The 20465-nt window shown below is 32.1% G+C and overlaps 2 protein-coding genes across 2 annotated transcripts in view; one reads left to right on the top strand and one right to left on the bottom strand.

Moving 5' to 3' along the window:
- Positions 1–20465, bottom strand: part of LOC136983153 (dynein regulatory complex subunit 2-like) — a 400360-nt gene that overhangs the window by 222330 nt on the left and 157565 nt on the right. The window lies entirely within an intron of this gene.
- LOC136983182 (uncharacterized) lies at positions 19539–20459 on the top strand. The gene is made up of 3 exons (XM_067279837.1): positions 19539–19790; positions 19869–20063; positions 20270–20459. The coding sequence occupies exons 1-3, from the start codon at positions 19734–19736 to the stop codon at positions 20426–20428; spliced, it is 411 nt and encodes a 136-aa protein (XP_067135938.1). The 5' UTR covers positions 19539–19733; the 3' UTR covers positions 20429–20459.

Genomic DNA, 20465 nt, shown 5'->3' with positions numbered 1-20465 from the left:
CCGTTAAAACAGTACCTACTCGTATAAAGCCTAATCAATTATGTTACGCTATATAAGTCTTATATATTCGTTATATGATGCGGTACAAAATCTATAACGAATCTCTGTGCTATCATATGAATACGTGTAAATAGTTTACATAAATAAATGAGTATTACGCTTTTCTAATTAAGATATGGTGTGCACTTCTTTCTTCCGCGTTGTCTCTTCGATCCCCAACCCCCCCCTTCCGAATCCAATCGCTTATACACGCGACCGTTCGCGCTTAAACGAACGAATCGCCATCGCCGATCCGGTGCCGACCCTTTGGTCACAATTTAGAAAGTCTATATCTCTTTTATATACATTTGAAACAAAATAATTCAAGAAAATTTTGTTATATTATTATTGTTGAAAAATAATTTAAATTTAAAACTCTATGGCAGGGGTTCACAGTGTGCAAAATGCAACACGCCAACCCTGAAAATCATGCCCGCGAAGTTGGACCATCCGCCATCTTAAATTCATACCAGATAATTTTTCTTTCCGTTTTATTATTTATTCCTTTTGGAATGTGTTAAGAAATTACTTGTAAAAAATGAGTTATTGTTGTAAATAATAATGTATTACTTCCTTATTGCTTATCTTGAAACCGTGTCTTCTTTTATTTGTTTTTTCTGTCACAACTAGATGCATAGTATTATTTCGTGCAATCATAAGGCTCGGTAGAGGCAATACGTCACGGAAGCGACCAAACGAAGCGAACGTTACTAAACTGAAATTAGAACACTTTCTATCTGAATTCATATTTTATTAAAATACTTAAGAAATACGCGTCATACGGACAATAAAACGTGGAGGTGCCGTGCAAAAGCAAACAAATCCACAAAAAATCAAAGTTGAGTTTAGAATTGAGTTTTTTCTTCAGCCTACTGTTACAGTCGGTTTCATTCAAAAAATTGTGCATCCAACACTTTCTGAGCTTTAAAAAATCGACGTTCTGCCCAAAAAATATCCCTTTACATGTGTTCCAAGCAGAAAAATCCTATTCATTGCAGTCTGCCTCAACCAATGAGGAGCTATGATTGAGTCACGTGATTGCCAGACTGCCACAGGTGATACTGTTTTTGTTGTGTCATTTTGTTGTTCTGTTGGAACAGAGAAATTTATTTTAAAATGTTCTTTATTAGTACACATTTTATTATACAGTGTATTTTAGTGTTATAACTGAGTGAAAAATGGATGAAGACGGTTTGATAAGCAGGATCGGATTTACATAAAAACATTTGGGGCCGGTGCCCAGGGCTCTCACAAAACTATGTTTAAACATAATTTTTTTTTTCCTATTAATGCGACAGCAGAGTGTGGCCTAATCATGAGGGCCACAGGCAAAGAAAACCAAACCCGGGAAAAAACCTATGGAACATCCGAAAATTTCGGTAAAAACTTTACTTAGGTATTTTTCAATTAAATTAAAATAATTAGTTTTACACAATAAAACATATGTATGTTTACCATAACCTTATTTTTAAATAAAATTTACAACTTTCTAGTTGAAATCTAGTTGAAAGTACAGTATTTTCAGTAAATTTTCTAAATCATCAAATTTGCCTACTCTTAAAGGGTGCCCCCAACCGAATTTGTGCCAGGGCTCCTGGACTGGTAAATTCGGCCCTATTGATAAGTGTGGAAGAAGGGAATGTTGGATCTAGAAAGAAACATTAAACTGTTGGATTACGGGCAAAGAAGAAAATACAAAAATACAGTACTCGTTTCGGATGAGATTTGAGTAGCTAGTCGAACAACTACCTGTAGGGCACCCTCTGTCAGCTGCCAAATTAAGAGTCGTTTAATCACTTTCAAAGCTTTTGTATTGCAAATAATGAAAAAATGATGAAAGTTTTTCACGGTATAAACAAGTGTTACGAAACGGAACAAGCTTCTAGCAGACGACCCGGAAAAAGAAGAAAATAATGGAAACCTGTGTGATTGTTTGGCAGAAGACGTTTATTGTTCATCCCTATTTTATAAAATGCCATGTGTTTTTGATAAGTCAAAGTAGCAGCCAGTATAGCAAAGTGAAAAAGAATACAGTGGCCTACCAAACGAAAACGTATCCTAACAGTTCATGCAAGAGAGAGGAAAGGAAACATATCCACCCTGTCCGAGCAAAAAAAACGTCCGTATTTTTTGTCAATTAATCAAATACAAACTATATTCCTATCAAAAACTGCTTTCAAATATTGATGTTACATACGAAATGAAAAATAATAATAAATTTTTACAGGTGTCAGGTGTAAAATATATTTACTAATACATTTTTGCCTTTTCCCAACAATTGTTTACAGCGGACTTGTTTGCTTTTGCTTGGCACCTCCGTTTAATAATAAATATAGAACTATATAAATGTGAAGGGAATAAAAGTTTTATAATTCAAAATTGATAAAAGAGAAATAAAACAGACAATTTTTATAGAAATTATTTCAAAAGCAAAAATAATCATTGAATTACTAAAAAAGGTTTCAGAGTGTATTTTAAAATTAAAGTTTTGTATATTCTGCCCACAATATCTTGGGCCACGTCAATCAGCACCGGCGACTCATTCTGCGTTTTAAAAACCCTCATAGTAAACAAAAAGCAACAAGTGTAAAAATAAATAAATAAATTCAATGTCTGAATTATTTTAGCCAACGAATATTTATTTCAATTCTGTAATATGACATTTATCAGTATAATCGAAATAATACAATATTTTATCCAGAACATTTAAAATGGTTGCAGTGAATTTCAATTGATTTCTTTTCATCGTGGATCATTTTTAAACTTCTATATTATATTTATATGCAATAAAATTCTAAAGAAAAATAACTTTTGCTTTATTTTAATATTTTCTCAGCAACTTCATAGACAAAAAGGGGGAAATTAGGGACGATATAACCATGTACATTAGTAATGAGAATCCCTTTTGCTTATTCTTTTCTTGGGAATTGACACATAATGAGACCGTAAGTAACAACAACACTAAAGATTGTCATTATGAGATTATTATCGATGTAAAACATATTCCAGGCAGAGAAATTAGGCAAATCTTGCAAAATTTCTACAGAAAACCGAAAGGCAAATTGCTGAACGGTTTTATCGTCGACAGAAAGTGACGACTTGTAAAGAGTCGTTGCGAACTTCTTGGCCTCTCTGTTTGTATTCGACGAAGAGAAACAAATATCAGAAAACAACGAAAATTGTAGACCAGTTAAACAGAAGAATAGCGTGATGTTCGACCAGCTACAAGACTTTAGTCTCTCAAAATTATCACCAAGATCAAATATGATATTTCCAACGATCAAAGTCGACCATAGAAATAACACCGGAGAGAAAATAGTTTCTATATCATTTACCAAGCCCGTAATTTGCATATATCTAAATGATGCATCTTTGATTTCTTTCAAATTGCAATTATTAACGAGCTTTTCACGAACTAACACGAAAGAATACTCAAGATCTTTGCATATGGAACTGAAATAAAGTAACATAAAATGAAACTGAAGAGAAATAGTAACGCTGAAAACGAAATGTGGAAGAAAATCGATGATATCCGCTGTATAATCGTCAGAGTTTATATGAAAAATTTGTTTAAGGCCATTAGACTTAACTTTCTTCTTAGTGATATCGAGATAAATTACGATATTTGTGGCGATAGCGCTGAACCAAATGATACAGACCTTAATTAGCATTGATCTGGACTTGATGGAAATATCTCCGCTTATACCAGAAATGTGATACAAATCATTTAATTTCGACATAATTTTTTTCTTATTCAGATGAAAGTGATACAGAACGAACACATTTATGGAAATACAGAAAACAAAATATGCGAATATCATCCAATTAACTAACGGAGAAGAAGAATTTGTTAAGTCTACAATATTTGAGTAGATGAAATAGACTGTAAATATTTTTGCTGCTATCAACATGAAAATAATGTGCGGAGTGAATTTCTTCTCAAATTTCAAACCAAGAAATTTCATGGACATGGCCAATGACTTCCATCGATTTATGTAGGTAAAAAGTTGAATTTCTTCGTCGTCTATAAACTTTTTGATTTTGTCGAGGCGAATCAAGCAATTCATATTGTCGTCTGCCAAGTTTCGAAATCTAAAAGTAGAAATTTTTGGTAAAATTTCAAGTATAAGCAGTGAAATTCGTGAATAAACAAGCGATACGATTACCGGGATAACACTTCTTCAATTTTCGAATAATAATTTATCTGAAAGTAAAATCTTTATTATTAATTTTAAAAAATATTGTTCAAGAAATACCTCGAAAGTAAAAACGTGACAATAACAATTACAACATATACCACAATATTTGAATGATAATATGTTCTTACGTTTAAATTCATTTTTGTTTTATTCATTCTAAGTGTATGAATAGCTTACAAATGGAAACAGCAGATATTTTGCAAGGAAAAGATTCAGTTACAGTTACGGTTTACCGAATCATTTCACCATGTTTTATATGTATCCATATGAGATTTTTTTAAACTCTTCTGTCCTGTGGGAACTAAGAGTATCTCATTTAGCAAGCCCATTATGAGTTCGGCCAGGTCAAAATGGGGCGGCCGAGTGGAGACGGACGGTGGCCAACATATTCGGTCGGACCATCCCCGAAAATTTCCTAGGAATTTATCGATCAGTCCGGATTAGATTCTGGTTTCCCCAGAGCGGTAGGCCCCCACATAAACCACTCGGCCATCCGGCCTGACGCATCCATTTCACTTTTTTGGGAACACTTTCCTGGAGATGAACAAATTAAATATAATAAATTGCGTAGAGAGATAGAAGCGAATATTTGTATTCATGGACGGCCAAGTGACCGAGGCGGCAGCAGCATGAGCTTAACACTGTGGAGAACCAGAACAAGTTCTGGAGAGCAAGCAACTTTCCAAGAATTTTTCATGGCTGATTTATAGCGGACATGTTGCCCCTCATCACCCGACGGAATACACGACAGGTTTTATTAAAAGCTCTTCTTTATGTCCACAGAACAATAGAAAATGTAATAAATTGTATTCTTGATTATTTTTTCGTGACTCACTCTCATAGACCATTTGTATAACTGTTATACAAACTGTCTGTTTTTTTTTTTTTTATTATTCTAAGGTAAATATTTTGTCATGATCTGAAAATAAGTGAAGTCTCGACATTAAGTCGCTGTTCAATCACAGAAGCTGATTTTTTCTACTCGGATTGTACCTTGCAAAATACTCACTTACTAACGGATCACCTTGGAAAAGTAATCTGAGTAACCGAAACCCTCGTATTCGCTTTCTAAAGAAGATTGCCATTCGCAAAGAAAGCCTACCAAAATTTGTGTTGCTTTCACCAAACAACGTAACTTAATTTATGTTTAACAAATGCTTTTTTCAAAATGTGTACAAAACTTAAATTAATATAAATCGCACTATAACTTAAATTATATTTATATCAAAACTTTCAATATATTTAATGGTAAAATTTATACTGTATACAGCAACGCATTTCTTATTGTAACTTACCAGAATGTTTAATAAAGACTTCTATCCTCGAAGTACTTCACTTCGTGACAGACTTTACCTTTTCCAATATTTTTTGATGAATAATGAATTGCATTTTTCGAAAGTAAACAAAATTGAAATTAACTGAAAGTAAATATAAATGCTGATGTAAATGCACAAGACAGCATTATTTCGAAAACATCGATTTTTACCGCCGAATAGAAAATTATAACTTTACAATATTGCAAGGAAAATATTGGAAACGCTTAGAACCTGCATTAGAGATTCATTAGAAATTTCGAAATAAAATTAATTTAACTCAAATTTATAAAAATATTTAATAACTAATTCAAATTTGTGACCAGTATGGTCCAAGCTGCTACTACTGTTGTCCCTTTATAGTCCGACGTTTTGTAATCCGACATGCTCAGTAGTCCGACTCGCCTCCCGTCAAGGTCGCCGCAATCCCGTCCCCGTTACGTGTCTGCTTGCACAGAAGCGATGTCGCGACACGAATCTTCCCACCAATTCTTACACGATGACACACATTTCGTGTGTTTTCCGTGAGCAGTTCTGTTCGAACAGTTGGAGTAGAAATTTTGTGTGTAGGGTTTTAGTGCCAAACTTTTATTTAATTCGTTTAGAAAGTTCGTTCAATGGCGAGCACAAAACGAAAGCATAAACCGCTGACTCTAAAAGATAAATGGGACATTATTAATTAAGAGGTGCGAGTGTAGTGAAACTCTGACTGCCATAGCTAGATTCTATGATATTGGACGAGCTACAATTATGGCATTATAAAAAACATAGACAAACTCGAAAATTTATGAAATCTGAATGAGATGATTCTAGGGACAGAAAAACCCTTAAAATGAGTGAATTCCCTGAAGTTGAAAAAGCTCTGCACATCTGGTTTAAGCAACAACGAAGCAGACATGCTCCTATTTCAGGTGACATTTTAAAAATTAAAGCTCAATTTTTAACCAGGAATTGACAAAGAAAACTGATTTCCGTGCTAGTCACGGCTGGTTCGAACACTTCAAACAACGGTACGAATACGATTTTTGCAGATGAGTGAGGAGAAGTTGAAAGCAGGTAAGTCCGAGGTCCAAGAATCGAACGACCAATCTCTGCAAGTTGTACTAGATGCTGCCCTTCAGAATTTGCAACGAAGTGACTAATTCATCAGAATCAAGTGAAACGTTACAAAGGTGGATTTTAAATGGCAATCTCAATGCTGACTTAACAGATGAATAAATAAATCAAGAGACAACTGTATTTCTTCAACAGTACTTTAATTAATAATTAAGATTTTACTTTCAGATAAATTATTATTCGAAAATTGAAGAAGTGTTATCCTGGTAATCGTATCGCTTGTTTATTTACGAATTTCACTGCTTATACTTGAAATTTCACCAAAAACTTTCTACTTTTAGATTTCGAAACTTGGCAGACAACAATAAGAATTCCTTGATTCGCCTTGACAAAATCAAGAAGTTCATAGACGAAAACGAAATTCAACTTTTCACCTACATAAATCGATGGAAGTCATTGGCCATGTCCATCAAATTCCTTGGTTTGAAATTCGAGAAGAGATTCACTCCACACATTATTTTCATGTTGATAGCAGCAAAAATATTTACAGTCTATTTCATCCACTCAAATATTGTAAACTTAACAAATTCTTCTTCTTCGTTAGTTAATTGGATGATATTTTTATATTTTGTTTTCTGTCTTTCCATAAATGTGTTCGTTCTGTATAACTTTCATCTGAATAAGAAAAAAAATTATGTCGAAATTAAATGATTTGTATCATATTTCTGGCATAAGCAAAAAGATTTCCATCAAGTCCGGATCAATGCTAATTAAGGTCTTTATCATTTGGTTCAGCATTATCGCCACAAATATCGTGATTTATCTCGATTTCACTAAGAAGAAAGTTAAGACTATTGGCCATAAACAGATTTTTCGTATAAACTCTGACGATTATACAGCGGGTATCATCGATTTCCTTCCACATTTCGTTTCCAGCGTTACTATTTCTCTTCAGTTCCATTTTTTGTTACTTTATTTCTGTTCCATATGCAAAGACTTGAGTATTCTTTCGTGTTAGTTCGTAAAAAGCTCGTTGATAATTGCAATTTGAAAGAAATCAAAGACGCATCATTTCGATATATGCAAATTACGGGCTTGGTAAATGATATTGAAACTATTTACTCTCCGGTGTTATTTCTGTGGTCGACTTTGATCGTTGGAAATATCATATTTGATCTTGGTGATAATTTTGAGAAACTTAAGTCTTGTAGCTGGTCGAACATCATACTATTCTTCTGTTTAACCGGTCTTCAATTTTCGTTGTTTTTTGATATTTGTTTCTCTTCGTCGAATATGAACAGAGAGGCCAAGAAGTTCGCAACGACTCTTCACAAGTTGTCACTTTCTGTCGACGATAAAACCGTTCAGCAATTTGCTTTTCGGTTTTCTGTACAAATTTTGCAAGATTTGCCTAATTTTTCTGCCTGGAATATGTTTTGCATGGATAATTATGTCGATCTCATAATGACAACTTTTAGTGTTGTTGTCAGTTACGGTCTCATTATGTGTCAATTCTCAAGAAAAGAATAACCAAAAGGGATTCGCATTACTAATGTACATGGATATATCAACCTTTTTTCCTGTCCTTTTTGTGTATGGAGTTGCTGAGAAAATATTAAAATGAAGCAAAAGTTTTTATTTCTTTTAGAATTTTATCGCATATAAATATAATATAGAACTTTAAAAATGATCCACGATGAAAAGAAATCAATTGAAATTCACTGCAACCATTTTAAATGTTCTGGAGAAAGTATTGTATTATTTTGATTATACTTATAAATGTCATACTACAGAATTAAAATAAATATTCGTTGGCTGAAATAATTCAGACATTCAATTTATTTATTTATGTTTACACCTGTTGCTTTTTGTTTATTACGAGGGTTTTTAAAACGCGGAATGAGTCGCTGGTGCTGATTGACGTGGCCCAAGATATTGTGGGCAGAATATACAAAACTTTAATTTTTAAATACACTCTGAAATTTTTTTTAGTAATTCAATGATTATTTTTGCTTTTGAAATAATTTCTGTAAAAATTGTCTGTTTTATTTCTCTCTCAACAATTTTGAATTATAAAACTTTTTTTCTTCACATTTATATATTTCTATATATATTATTAAACGGATGTGCCATGCAAAAGCAAACAATTCGCTGTAAACAATTGTTGGGAAAAGGCAAAAATGTGTTACTGAATATATTTTACACCTGACACCTGTAAAAATTTATTAATATTTTTCATTTTGTATCTAACATCAATATTTGAAAGCAGCTTTTGATAGGAATGTAGTTTGTATTTAATTAATTGACTAAAAATACGTACGTTTCTTTTTGCTCGGACAGGGTAGATATGTTTTTTTTTCCCTCTTGCGTAAACTGTTAGGATACGTTTTCGTTTGGTAGGCCACTGTATTTTTTTTCACTTTGCTATACTGGCTACTACTTTGACTTATTAAAAACACATGGCATTTTATTCAATAGGAATGAACAATAAATGTCATTTGCCAAACAATCACACAGGTTCCCATTATTTTCTTCTTTTTCCGAGTCGTCTGCTACGAGCTTGATACGTTTCGTAACACTTGTTTTTTATACCGTGAAAAACTTGCATCATTTTCTCATTATTTGCCATACAAAGGTTTTAAAAGTGATTCAACGACTCTTAATTTGGCAGCTGACAGAGGGTGCCCTACAGTTAGTAATTCGACTAGGTACTCAAATCTCATCTCAAACAAGCACTGTATTTTTGTATTTTCTTCTTTGCCCGTAATCTAACAGTTTAAGGTTTCTTTCTAGATCCAACATTACCTTTTTCTATACTTTTCAAACCGTCTTCATCCATTTCTCACTCAGTTATAACACTGAATACATACAGTGTAAGTAGTAGTGGTTTGGGGAGCTTTGATCACAACATTAATTTTCTAATTACAAATGTGAGACATATTGATCAGAAATCTGAATTAAATTAATTTTATTTTAACGATAAGACACAGTTTCTCTATTAATTATTAAATGTTTTAATATCCGATAAAATTAAAACACGGCAATTGTATGAAATAATATAACAGCAAAACAAAATTATTTTTGAAATTTTTTATTTTATTTAAGCTTTTCCAGTTTTCTTATTCACTTTATCTGAAACACAACACATTTCTGCAAGTAAGTGGAGTAATAAATTTTGTTGATTGTTGAAAATATATTCCCGGTCTAATTTCTGATATTTTAAAATGTAACACCAAGAAAGTTCATTTTGGAAGTCGTCAATAAATTGCATGTCAAGTGTTTGGTAAAGAGAAACATAATGCCAGTTTAGCTAATCTTTTTATATGCGTAATATCATAGTTTGTAATCGTCGGTGTTTTAAATTTTTTTTTAATATCACACTTATGTATCGCCTAATAAATTTATCTGAAAAGGATTTGAAATTCGGCAACTTTATTCCAATTAAAATATTGTGAAAAGTTGGATAAGAATGACTCGTCTAACTCCCGATACTCGCAAATTAAATCCCATTTTGTATATTTAATATGTTTTTCAATAAATGAAGTAGCGAATTTGTAGTTTTTCTATAGGATTTCCCAGTATAACTTATCGGCAAATTCAGAAATGAATGTGAGAGACAATTCGTTTCGTCGACTGATGATATCCCAGTCAATACAATTTCTTAAATGACGAATATTATTTTTTTCTAATGGCCAAAATGAAGAATCCCCCAATCAATTAGCAGTTGAGTATTGTCTATAAAGAAACAATATTGTTTTTGTGTTGAAAAATATTTATTTAATTAGTTACATAATAGAATACGTTATTATTCAAATTGAATACATATATAAATGGATAACTTTATTTAAATTGAGTACATTTATTAGCAGATACAAAATTATTTATTACATTTTATACAGTAACGTCTTGTAAAATATTTGTCATATGTTAGTAATGTTATTTTATCATTTATTACAAAAAATTAACATTCATTTCTTTTATCGTTAGACAGTTTTAATGATGCTGCTTTATTAAACGCTTGTTTTAAACACAAATAAGTTTTATTACGAACACTATGTATTATATAGGCCTAAGTATGTTTTTACTTTGCATACTATTAAAAATCCGATTTGTGATGATGAGGATACCCAAAAATCTGTAAGAATCAAAAGTAGAAGCTGTAATGACCGAACGACATCACATCTATTCCATTATTTAGAATGAATTTTTATCGTAAAATGGAGAAAGAGTGAAATTTTGTTTTGCAGGTATGTTGTTACTACTTGATTTTTCCTACTAATCCCACATAGCTGATGTCTTAATAGTTCTGTGTTGAATAAAACTTCTTTATATTTATCATGATTAAATGTTTTCATAACAGATTTTTCAATACCATTAGCGGTCTTTTTTATTTTGTTTATGAAAAATATAAGAAGACATGTTTGGTTTTAAAGAACAAAACAAAACTCAATTATCGGTTTCAACAGAGTCTTGTCTTTAAAATATCTTAATTTATTTTCGTTCGTTTTATATATGTATGTAATTTGTGAGTTTTAAAATAGTTACTAAAATCAAAAATATTAATGAACGATGTAAAATCCTCATAAATATCATTTGTATAAAGTTGAAGTGTTAAAGAATCTGTGTCGGTATATAATAAATGTACGTTTTCACCATATCTGTTTTTAAATATTTTATAAAATGTTTCATATATATGTAATTTGTTTAATTCTAATACACAAAAACCTATATAAATAGATTTGTCTAAGCATAAATTAGGTTTCTTCATTTTAAAAATTGTGAGAATATTGTCTATAATTTGAAGTTGTTCTACAAATGGTTTACGTAGATATCAGCAATATTGATTTAATGTTGTAGCTGCTTTTAAGTAAATACAATTTCATACATTTTGACATGTTTTTCCGAAAAACTATTATTCATTAATTTAAAAAATGACTTGTCAAAATCGTTATTCGACTCTTGTCTTTTGTTATTATTAATTAATATATATTTTCTAAGTCATACACTTTGACAAAACGCTGGTACACTATGAATTTTAGTTATTATCAAACCTTCATGTGAAAATTCGAACCCGGGGAACCAAAATCTAGCAATAAAATTGTTTTATTGTATGTTTCCCACTGAGAGAAAAATGAATCATGAGGAACAAAATCCGAATAGTGCTGGTTGGTGAAGGAGAGTAACGTGACCGAGAAGATAAAAGGGAGAACAGAGAGGTAAAGGAGGGAGGTTACACAGTGTCTGTCCGATCGAATCCAGGCCGATTACCGAGTGCCCGTCGTCCCGAGGAACTCGACACCGTCAACGAAGAAAGCCGAGCCGAAGAGACACTCTCAACTTTTACAAGGACCTATCCACTCGGACACAGAGGTAAGATCTCCCCAATTCGTGTGAACTCTCTCTCGGGTACACTAAACTTAGGCGACTGTATATCATCTTTACTTGTAGCTGTAGAATTTAGTTATAAATAAATTGTTGTTGTATTCTCCATCGATGTCATTTATTCGAGTATTGCTGCCACTCTATCGTCCGACCCATCCACTTCTTCGCTCTCACTCGCGTAACGCGTGACGCGTAACCTACCCGAACCGCCATTTTGACCGTGGGCAGGTCTACCGACCTGTTAGCCAAGAAAAAGGAGGTGCAACTCTGTCCACCTCCCGGTGCACCCACATTCATCTAGATAAAATTTTAAATTCCTATAATGAATTAGATATTTTTTTAAAATGAAAAACAGTGGAAACCAATTTTTTATTATTATTAGTATATTGTAAATATAATTTAGTTAATAATTAGATAATAAATCATATGGAATATTAATATCCTTAGTGGCTAGTGGTAAATCATTGTGTCTATCATGAATACTTTCGGGATATTTTAGAACACTTATAACATATATTTTATATTATTTCCATCTGATATATCACATATGTCTAAACAATTTATTTCATCTTTGGACAATCATCTAAAATTATTTACAGGTAAATATGCACTCATTACATACCCATAAAGATTATTTGCATCTATGGACAGAATATAATTATCAGGTTGATTTTTATCATAAGTTTCAGGTATTAATAGATTAAAATAAAACATTGGTATATTCTGCCCACAATATATTGAGCCACGTCATTCATCACCGGGCACTCATTCTGCCTTTTAAAAACCCTCGCAGTAAGAACAAAGCAACAAATGTAAAAATAAATAAGTAAACACATTGTCTCAATTATTTTAGCCAGCGAATATTTATTTGAACTCTATAATATGACATTTACGAGTATAATAAAAATAATACAATATCTTCTCCAGAACATTTAGAAAGGCTGCAGTGAATATCAATTAATTTATTTTCATCGTGGATGATTTTTAAAGTTCTACATTACATTTATATGCGATAAAATTCTAAAAGAAATAAAAACTTTTGCTTCATTTTAATATTTTCTCAGCAACTTCATGGACAAAAAGGACAGAAAAAAGGTTGATATATCCATGTAATGTACAGTACATTAGTAATGTGAATCCCTTTTGGTTATTCTTTTCTTGAGAATTGATACATTATGACACCGTAAGTGACAATGGCACTAAAAATTGCCATTGTGAGATTATTATCGATGTAAAATATATTCCAGGCAGAAAAATTAGGCAAATCTTGCAAAATTTCTACAGAAAACCGAAAGGCGAATTGCTGAATGAATTGATCATTAATAGAAAGTGACGACTTGTAAACAGACATCGCGAACTTCTTGGCCTCTCTGTTCATATTCGACGAAGAAAAACAAATGTCCGAGAAAAATACAAATTGAAGACCATGAAAACAAACGAATGATATGATGTCTGACAAGTCGCTAGAAGAATTAACTCTTTCTAAATAACGACCAATGCCAAATATGACATTTCCAACGATCAAAGTCGACCACAGAAATAACAGAGGAGAATAAATGTTTTCTATATCGTTTATTATGCCCGATATTTGCATATATTTAAACGATGCATATTTGATTTCTTTCGAATTGCAATTACCAACGAGCTTTTTACGAACTAACACGAAAGAATACTCAAGATCTTTGCATATGGAACAGAAATAAAGCAACAAAAAATGGAACTGAAGAGAAATAGTAACGCTATACAGGAAATATGGGAGAAATTCAATGATATCCGCTCTATAATCGTCAAAGTTTATACGAAAAATCTGTTTAATGCTATCGTACTCATATTTCTTCTTTGTGATATTGAGATAATTCACGATATTGGTAACGATACTGCTCAACCAAGTGATACAGACTTTAATTAGCATTGATCTGGACTTGATGGAAATCTCTCCGCTTATGCCAGAAACTTCGTACAAATCATTTAATTTCGACATAATTTGTTTCTTATTCAGATGAAAGTGATACAGAGCGAACACATTTATGGAAATACAGAAAACAAAATATAAAAATATCATCCAATTAACTAACGAAGAAGAAGAATTTGTTAATTTTACAATATTTTTGTAGATGAAATAGATCGTAAATATTTTTGCTGCTATCAACATGAAAATAATGTGTGGAGTGAATCTCTTTTCAAATTTCAAACCAAGGAATTTCATAGACATGGCCAATGAATTCCATCGTTTTCTATAAGTGGAAAGTTGAATTTCTTCTTCGTCTGTAATCTTCTTGGTTCTGTTCAATCGAATCAAGGAATTCATATTGTTGTCTGCCAAGTTTCGTAATCTGAAAGTAGAAATTTCCGGTAAAATTTCAAGTATAAGCAGTGAAATTCGTGAATAAACAAGCGATACTATTACCAGGATGACACTTCTTCGACTTTCGAATAATAATTTATCTGAAAGTAAAATCTTAATTATTAATTAAAATATTATTCAATGAATACCTTGAAAGCATGTAATGACAATAAAAATTACAACATATAGCAGAAATTTTGTGTTACAATACGTTGTTACTAGTTTTAGATTCATTTTTGTTTCATCCATTCTAAGACTTTCAGTTTATGAACAGCTTATAAAGTATGAAACAGCACATACTTTGTAAAGAGAAGATTCAGTTACAGTTTTGGTTTACAGAACCGTTTCATTATTTATTATGCGTCCATTTGATTTCTTCAGGAACATTCTTTTGGAGATAAAGAAATCAAAATGTAGTAAATTGCGTAGAGAAATAGAAGAGATTATTAGTATTGCTGGACGGCTAAATATCCGAAGTGGCTAGGGCATTATCCTACAACCGTGAGACCTGGCATTTGGTGTGAATCATTAGAAGACAACGTTAAATAATTCTGTAAAGTTTTATCCGTGTATTCTAAAAAATTGACGTGAGTTATTTATAATAAATTTGCGAATAATTCAGCTTCGCACTGTAGACCAGTGATTCTCAAAGTGGGGGTCGCGACCCTTAAGGGGGTCGTGAAAAATATTTGGGGGGTCGCTGAAAAATTGATGCCAGATTAATTTTTTCAAATATTTTATAAATTTACTATGGATTCATGTTTAGAAATAATAGAAATAAAAAATATATAAAATAATTTTTACTTAAATAAATTGCACATATAAATAATAAAAATAATATAAATATTTAAATACGAGCCTAACCCCCTCCCTCCGGGATGTTTTTCGACACATACTTATTCTTCGGGAGTCTTTTGAAATTTTTAAGTGCAGAAGGGGGTCGCGGTCCAAAAAGTTTGAGAAACACTGCTGTAGACCATTTATATTACTACTAGCAGGTAGGCCCGGCGTTGCTCGGCAAAAGTAACGACAGCGAAGATTAAGATTATTACATTATAGTCACAAAAAAAGGAGTAATTTCATCAACGAACTAAGTTTTTCTAAAGAAAGGTCGAATTTGAAAATCGACTGTTCTAATATTGTTCGATTTTCACGACGTGTTCTGATTATATCCTTCGATTTTCATCGAATATCATAAAGAGGAAAGGTCGAGAAAAACCGAACTAATCTGTTTAAATTTGAAAATCGAATATGTTCCGCCATATTACTCTTTTTCTTTTTCCTTTTTTTTTCAAGCGCCCGTAAATCTTGCACGTCGCTTTCTCTTGGTCTCCATTGTTACTTGACACTTTCATTGTTACTTGACACTTTCATTGTTACTTAACACTTTGGTACTTAAATCTGGTACCCTAACTGTGTACGCAAATTTCAACTTTCAACAGTCTTAACCGTGTTGGCTAAACAATTCACTGAGTTATTTATATTAATTTCGTTTAATTCAGCTTCGCACTGTAGACCATTATATATTACTGGATTATACAAATTGTCTGCATTCTTTTTATTTCGTGACAAATTATTGGTCATAAACTGGAATTAAGTGAAGTCTTGACAAGTGAATCTGGGTCCAATCACAGGAGCTGATTATTTTACTCACATTGTACGTTGCAAAATACTCCCTTACTCACAGATTACCTTTTAAAATCAATTATACAAATCACTTTGAAGAGGTAATCTGAGTAATCAAAACCCTTGTATTCACTATGCAAATCATATTGCCATTCTCAAAGGGTTACGTCGCTTTCACAACAGTTTAACTTACGTTTAACAAATGCCCTTTTCAAAATGTGCACAAAACTTAAAATTAATATTACTCGTATTAAAGAATTATATGTATGTAAGTTAAATTATATTTAATTTTAAAATCAAAATTTTTACATTTCCTACTGTAACTTACCGATAAGTTTAAAGATTGTTACACTCGAATCCCTTCTTTACATTTAGTGACTGGCTCTACCTTTAGCAATATTTATGGATAAATAATAAACACCAGTTTTCGAAATTAAATCGTTTTCGTTTGAAAATTTAATCAACGTAAAGTAAACATAGATGCAAAAGTAAACAGACTTGGCAACATAATTCCTAAAAGATAGATTTTTATAACTGAATAAAATGACAATTTTGTAATATTGAAGGAAGTAAATACATAAAATCTATAATAGACATACTTCAGAAAATTCTACGAAACGTGTTTAAACTCTTCTATTAATTTCTATAGTCGAGCGGATATTTGAAGCGATTAACACAGCAATTCGTCGTTCTGGGGTATCCGAGATGGAAACCGTGTGATCATTTCTGGGAATTTTTTCATAAGCTCTGTCCCGGATATATCCAGCTTACCAAGGTTGCATTTCCTTAGCCGAATCGACGATGAGCTTTAAAAAAGTTCCATGGGGAGGAAAGAGTAAAAAGGAAAAACGTATAAAACTCTTTTGAAAAAGTGCGAAGTCAAAAAACGATTTATAAAATAAAATGGAAGAACATAAGTAAGAGATTTGAAAGCCAAGTACTGTACATTGCAAGAATTTATAATGTTTTTAAAGTTGGATTAACATATATATGACAAAATATCTTATAGTTTCAAAAAGCAGGCGTAAGTGAGATTCGGGAAATCTCTTAATCGCGACTTTGATTCGAACCTGATTTGATCGTCTTCTACCTCTCTGGCGAGTTTTCTGTTTATGCTCCCAGCCTTCTCCATTTTATATTAATTAAAATATATACGCTTTATAAAGTTTAAATGTTGGACGGATTTACACAACATCACGTCTACATTTTTGCTCTATTCGGCATGATACAACAATTTTGGTAATGCAATTGATGCATTTTTGAGTTGCTACGTCTACTTTTACATTTTGTTTTATTATGAGTTAATCTTGGAGATTCCTCTGTTGTTCTTAGTTTTTATAACAATCTCGTTTTTAATCTAATTAGTTTTATCTGTTTAAAATATAGTGTGATATGTTTCCATACGTAAATTAAAATTTCGTTGATTTATTATACTAAAGAACTATCGGTGACAGTAGTGCATTCGGGATTTAAATTTGGGAGATCCGAATTGAATGGATAAAAAGTTTTTAATCCAAATTCAATAAAATTCTAATGTAGAAGATTGTAGATACATTTGCTGCTATCAACGTGAAAATAATGTATAAAGTGAATCATTTTTCGAATTTCAAACCAGGATCGAATCCAGGCGACTCTCAAGGAAGTTTTCATGGGTGATTTGTCCGGGACACGTTGCTCCTCATCACCCGACCGCTCCATTGTGGACCTAGCCGAATCCAGAATGGGTATGATTAAAAAATTCTTTTAATGCCTGCAGTATAAATAAATAAAATGAATTGAATTTATGGGTGTTTCTCAATTGATCAGTCATACATCTTTTATTTACGTCACTATTCTACAAATTGTCTATTTTTTTATCTCCTTGTTAAATATGAGATTATCTAAAAATAAAAGAAATCTTGTTATATGAGCGGCCATTTAATCGTGCAAGCTGATTCTCCTACTCACAGTGAACCATGCAAAATACTCATTCACTCACATTTTACAATCAATCGAAAAAACAGTATGAAAGGTAAAAGAAATTTCAGAAGCAAAAGAGATGAATAAATACCATTTTTAAAGTGAGAACTAACGCTTATGTTTGTTACATTCATTAAATAATTAATATAACTTAATTTGCATTTAAATTATTAATTTGTTCATTATTTAAACGCTCCCAATCGTAAGCTGTGACTTTCCAAATCTTTAAAACATCTGTTTATATTCGAAATTCTTCTTCAACTAGAAAATAATTCTCAACTACTACTCATATGTTCCTGAAAACATAAAAGAGAATACTTATATCATAGAGTTTAAAAATATTTACACAAGAACATCAGATAATAAATGGCAAAAGACTAAACTAAGGGAGTTAGAAACTACGTTTATACTGAACGAATATCCTAAATCAAGATTAAGTACAGTACATGGTATAAACAATACTAAAAAAAACAGATATGATACGAAATACAAATTAGACAAAAATATAAAACCTTGCCGTATATAAAAAACATTTTCAAGAGCTATAATAAGAGCCTAAAAAAGATAATATCAGTTTGGCACCATCGTTGTTTAACAAAATATCGCGTAGCATTTATAATAGCATTAATAAGCAACATAACAATAAAATAAACATTCTTAAAAATGTAGGAATAGTTTATAAACTAGAATGCAACTGTTAAATCCGAAAACGTACAAAGGCGAAACAGGCCGGTGATTAGAAACAAGAATTAAAGAACACGAAGCCGCTATTCGCCTAAAACATAACACTTCCCCTTGGTACAATTGTGAATCTTCCAGTGGCGTGCCGTCATTGGAAGCGGTGGAAGCGCCGCTTCCACCTTCCAATGACCTTCCCTCGTAGTTTCTAAAATATAAATTTTCATATTTTAACGTACTTTGAATTAATTAAAATTAATATTTTATTATAATTGCATTATGTATCTTATTACAAATTTCTATACTACATGTGAAAAAAACGATAAGATTGCTATTGTATATTCGAATGTCAGTGGCGGAATGGAAGCGCTTCCAAGACAGCTTTCACGGCGAGAATAACTGAATGGTGTAAAGCAGCCAGAGGGCATTGGCGCATGCGCTTTACAAAGCACCAATCTCAGCCGGTTTACTGGCGGAAGCTACACACGCGTAACGCTTCCAACGATTCTACCCCTTAGCCACTGGGTAGGGAGTTATCTGACTAAAGCCGTGGTCACACTATGCGACTTCCAGCCGCGCGGCAACTGCAACCGCGACGGCTGTTCCCGTTAACTAGTAATCCCCCCTCGAAAACCGGCGCGACTGCAACCACAACTAGAAACAAGAAAGTTTGTTCTACTGGCGACGGTTGCAAACGCGCATCCAATCAGCAAACGCCTTTGAGCCACGTCATGCGGTGGCAACATTGAAAATAGTTCATCATGGCGGATAACAAGAATATGGATGACACGTGTATAGAATCCAGGTTGATCGAACTCATCCAGTCTCACGAATGCCTGTGGGACTTTAATTCTTCATTTTATCGAAGAAAAGATAAAAAACGCAGGCATGGCGTGAGATTAGTGAAAGTCTCGGCGTTGATCGTAAGTACCATTTTTAGATTTCTGGATATAGAATGTTGATTGTTTTTAGTTTGGTAACGACAATATTGATTTAAATATAGCTAAAGTACTAAGTAAAAAATTCCACCATCTCCGAACGTCGTTTCTGAGGATTAAAAAAAAAGTAGATGACAGCAGGCGAAGTGGATGTGGAGAACACGAGGTATATAAACCAACGTGGGAACATTGGTCGTCTATGAGTTTTCTTTTAAATTCATACAAGAAAACGATGTCACCGCTGTCGTCATACGATGTAATTATATAAGTTATATATATTTTATATATTAAAGTAGGTAAAAATTAATTAAATATAGCCTATTTCTATTTATAGTTAAATCAAACACAATCCACTTCTGGCTGCATATCTGATGAGGCAGAAGAAGCAAATATAGATGTGCATGATGATAATGAAATGTTAAATGAAAGTATTTCATTGTCACCATGTACATTTGATGCACAGCCACCTAAGAAGAAAAAAAAGATGGCAGAAAAGGAGAAAGAAAATTTTTACAAATGTGCAATGAATGTAAGTTATTTAAAAATGTATAATTTATTTATTTATAGTTTACAGCTCAGAGTGAACAACTAAACAACTCAAAATTATTGAGTAAGTGTTCACTTTAGTAACTGATACTATAAATATTACACAAATACAAAGATTATTATTAAATAATATGACTGAAAACCTGATCTGCCTTTTCATTTAAGATTGTCTATTAAATATTTTTTCAGGCTCTCTGTAATGAACCAAAGAAGGATGTGTTCGATGAATTTGGCAATCTTGTAGCTGCCAAACTAAGAACACTTCCCCAGAAAAATGCCTTAGATTTGCAGATGAAAATATTTTCACTTATTGTAGAAGAAGAAAAAAATATTATGAATAATAATTAATTAATAAATATCTTTCACTTATTGTATCAAAGTTGTA

This window comes from Centruroides vittatus, unplaced genomic scaffold, assembly GCF_030686945.1.
Source record: "Centruroides vittatus isolate TY-2023 unplaced genomic scaffold, ASM3068694v2 contig_877, whole genome shotgun sequence".
In the NCBI taxonomy this organism is placed as follows: Eukaryota; Metazoa; Arthropoda; class Arachnida; order Scorpiones; family Buthidae; genus Centruroides; species Centruroides vittatus.
Note: the sequence above shows the minus strand (reverse complement) of the source record. Positions and strands in the feature narration are given on the sequence as shown.

Bases quoted from the DNA above. Each gene is read 5' to 3' on its own strand.
- LOC136983182 (XM_067279837.1), top strand. From the start codon at position 19,734: ATGAGTTTTCTTTTAAATTCATACAAGAAAACGATGTCACCGCTGTCG. The intron at 19,791-19,868 runs GTAATTATATAA...TTCTATTTATAG, and splicing joins CACCGCTGTCGTCATACGAT to TTAAATCAAACACAATCCAC. The intron at 20,064-20,269 runs GTAAGTTATTTA...ATATTTTTTCAG, and splicing joins TTTACAAATGTGCAATGAAT to GCTCTCTGTAATGAACCAAA.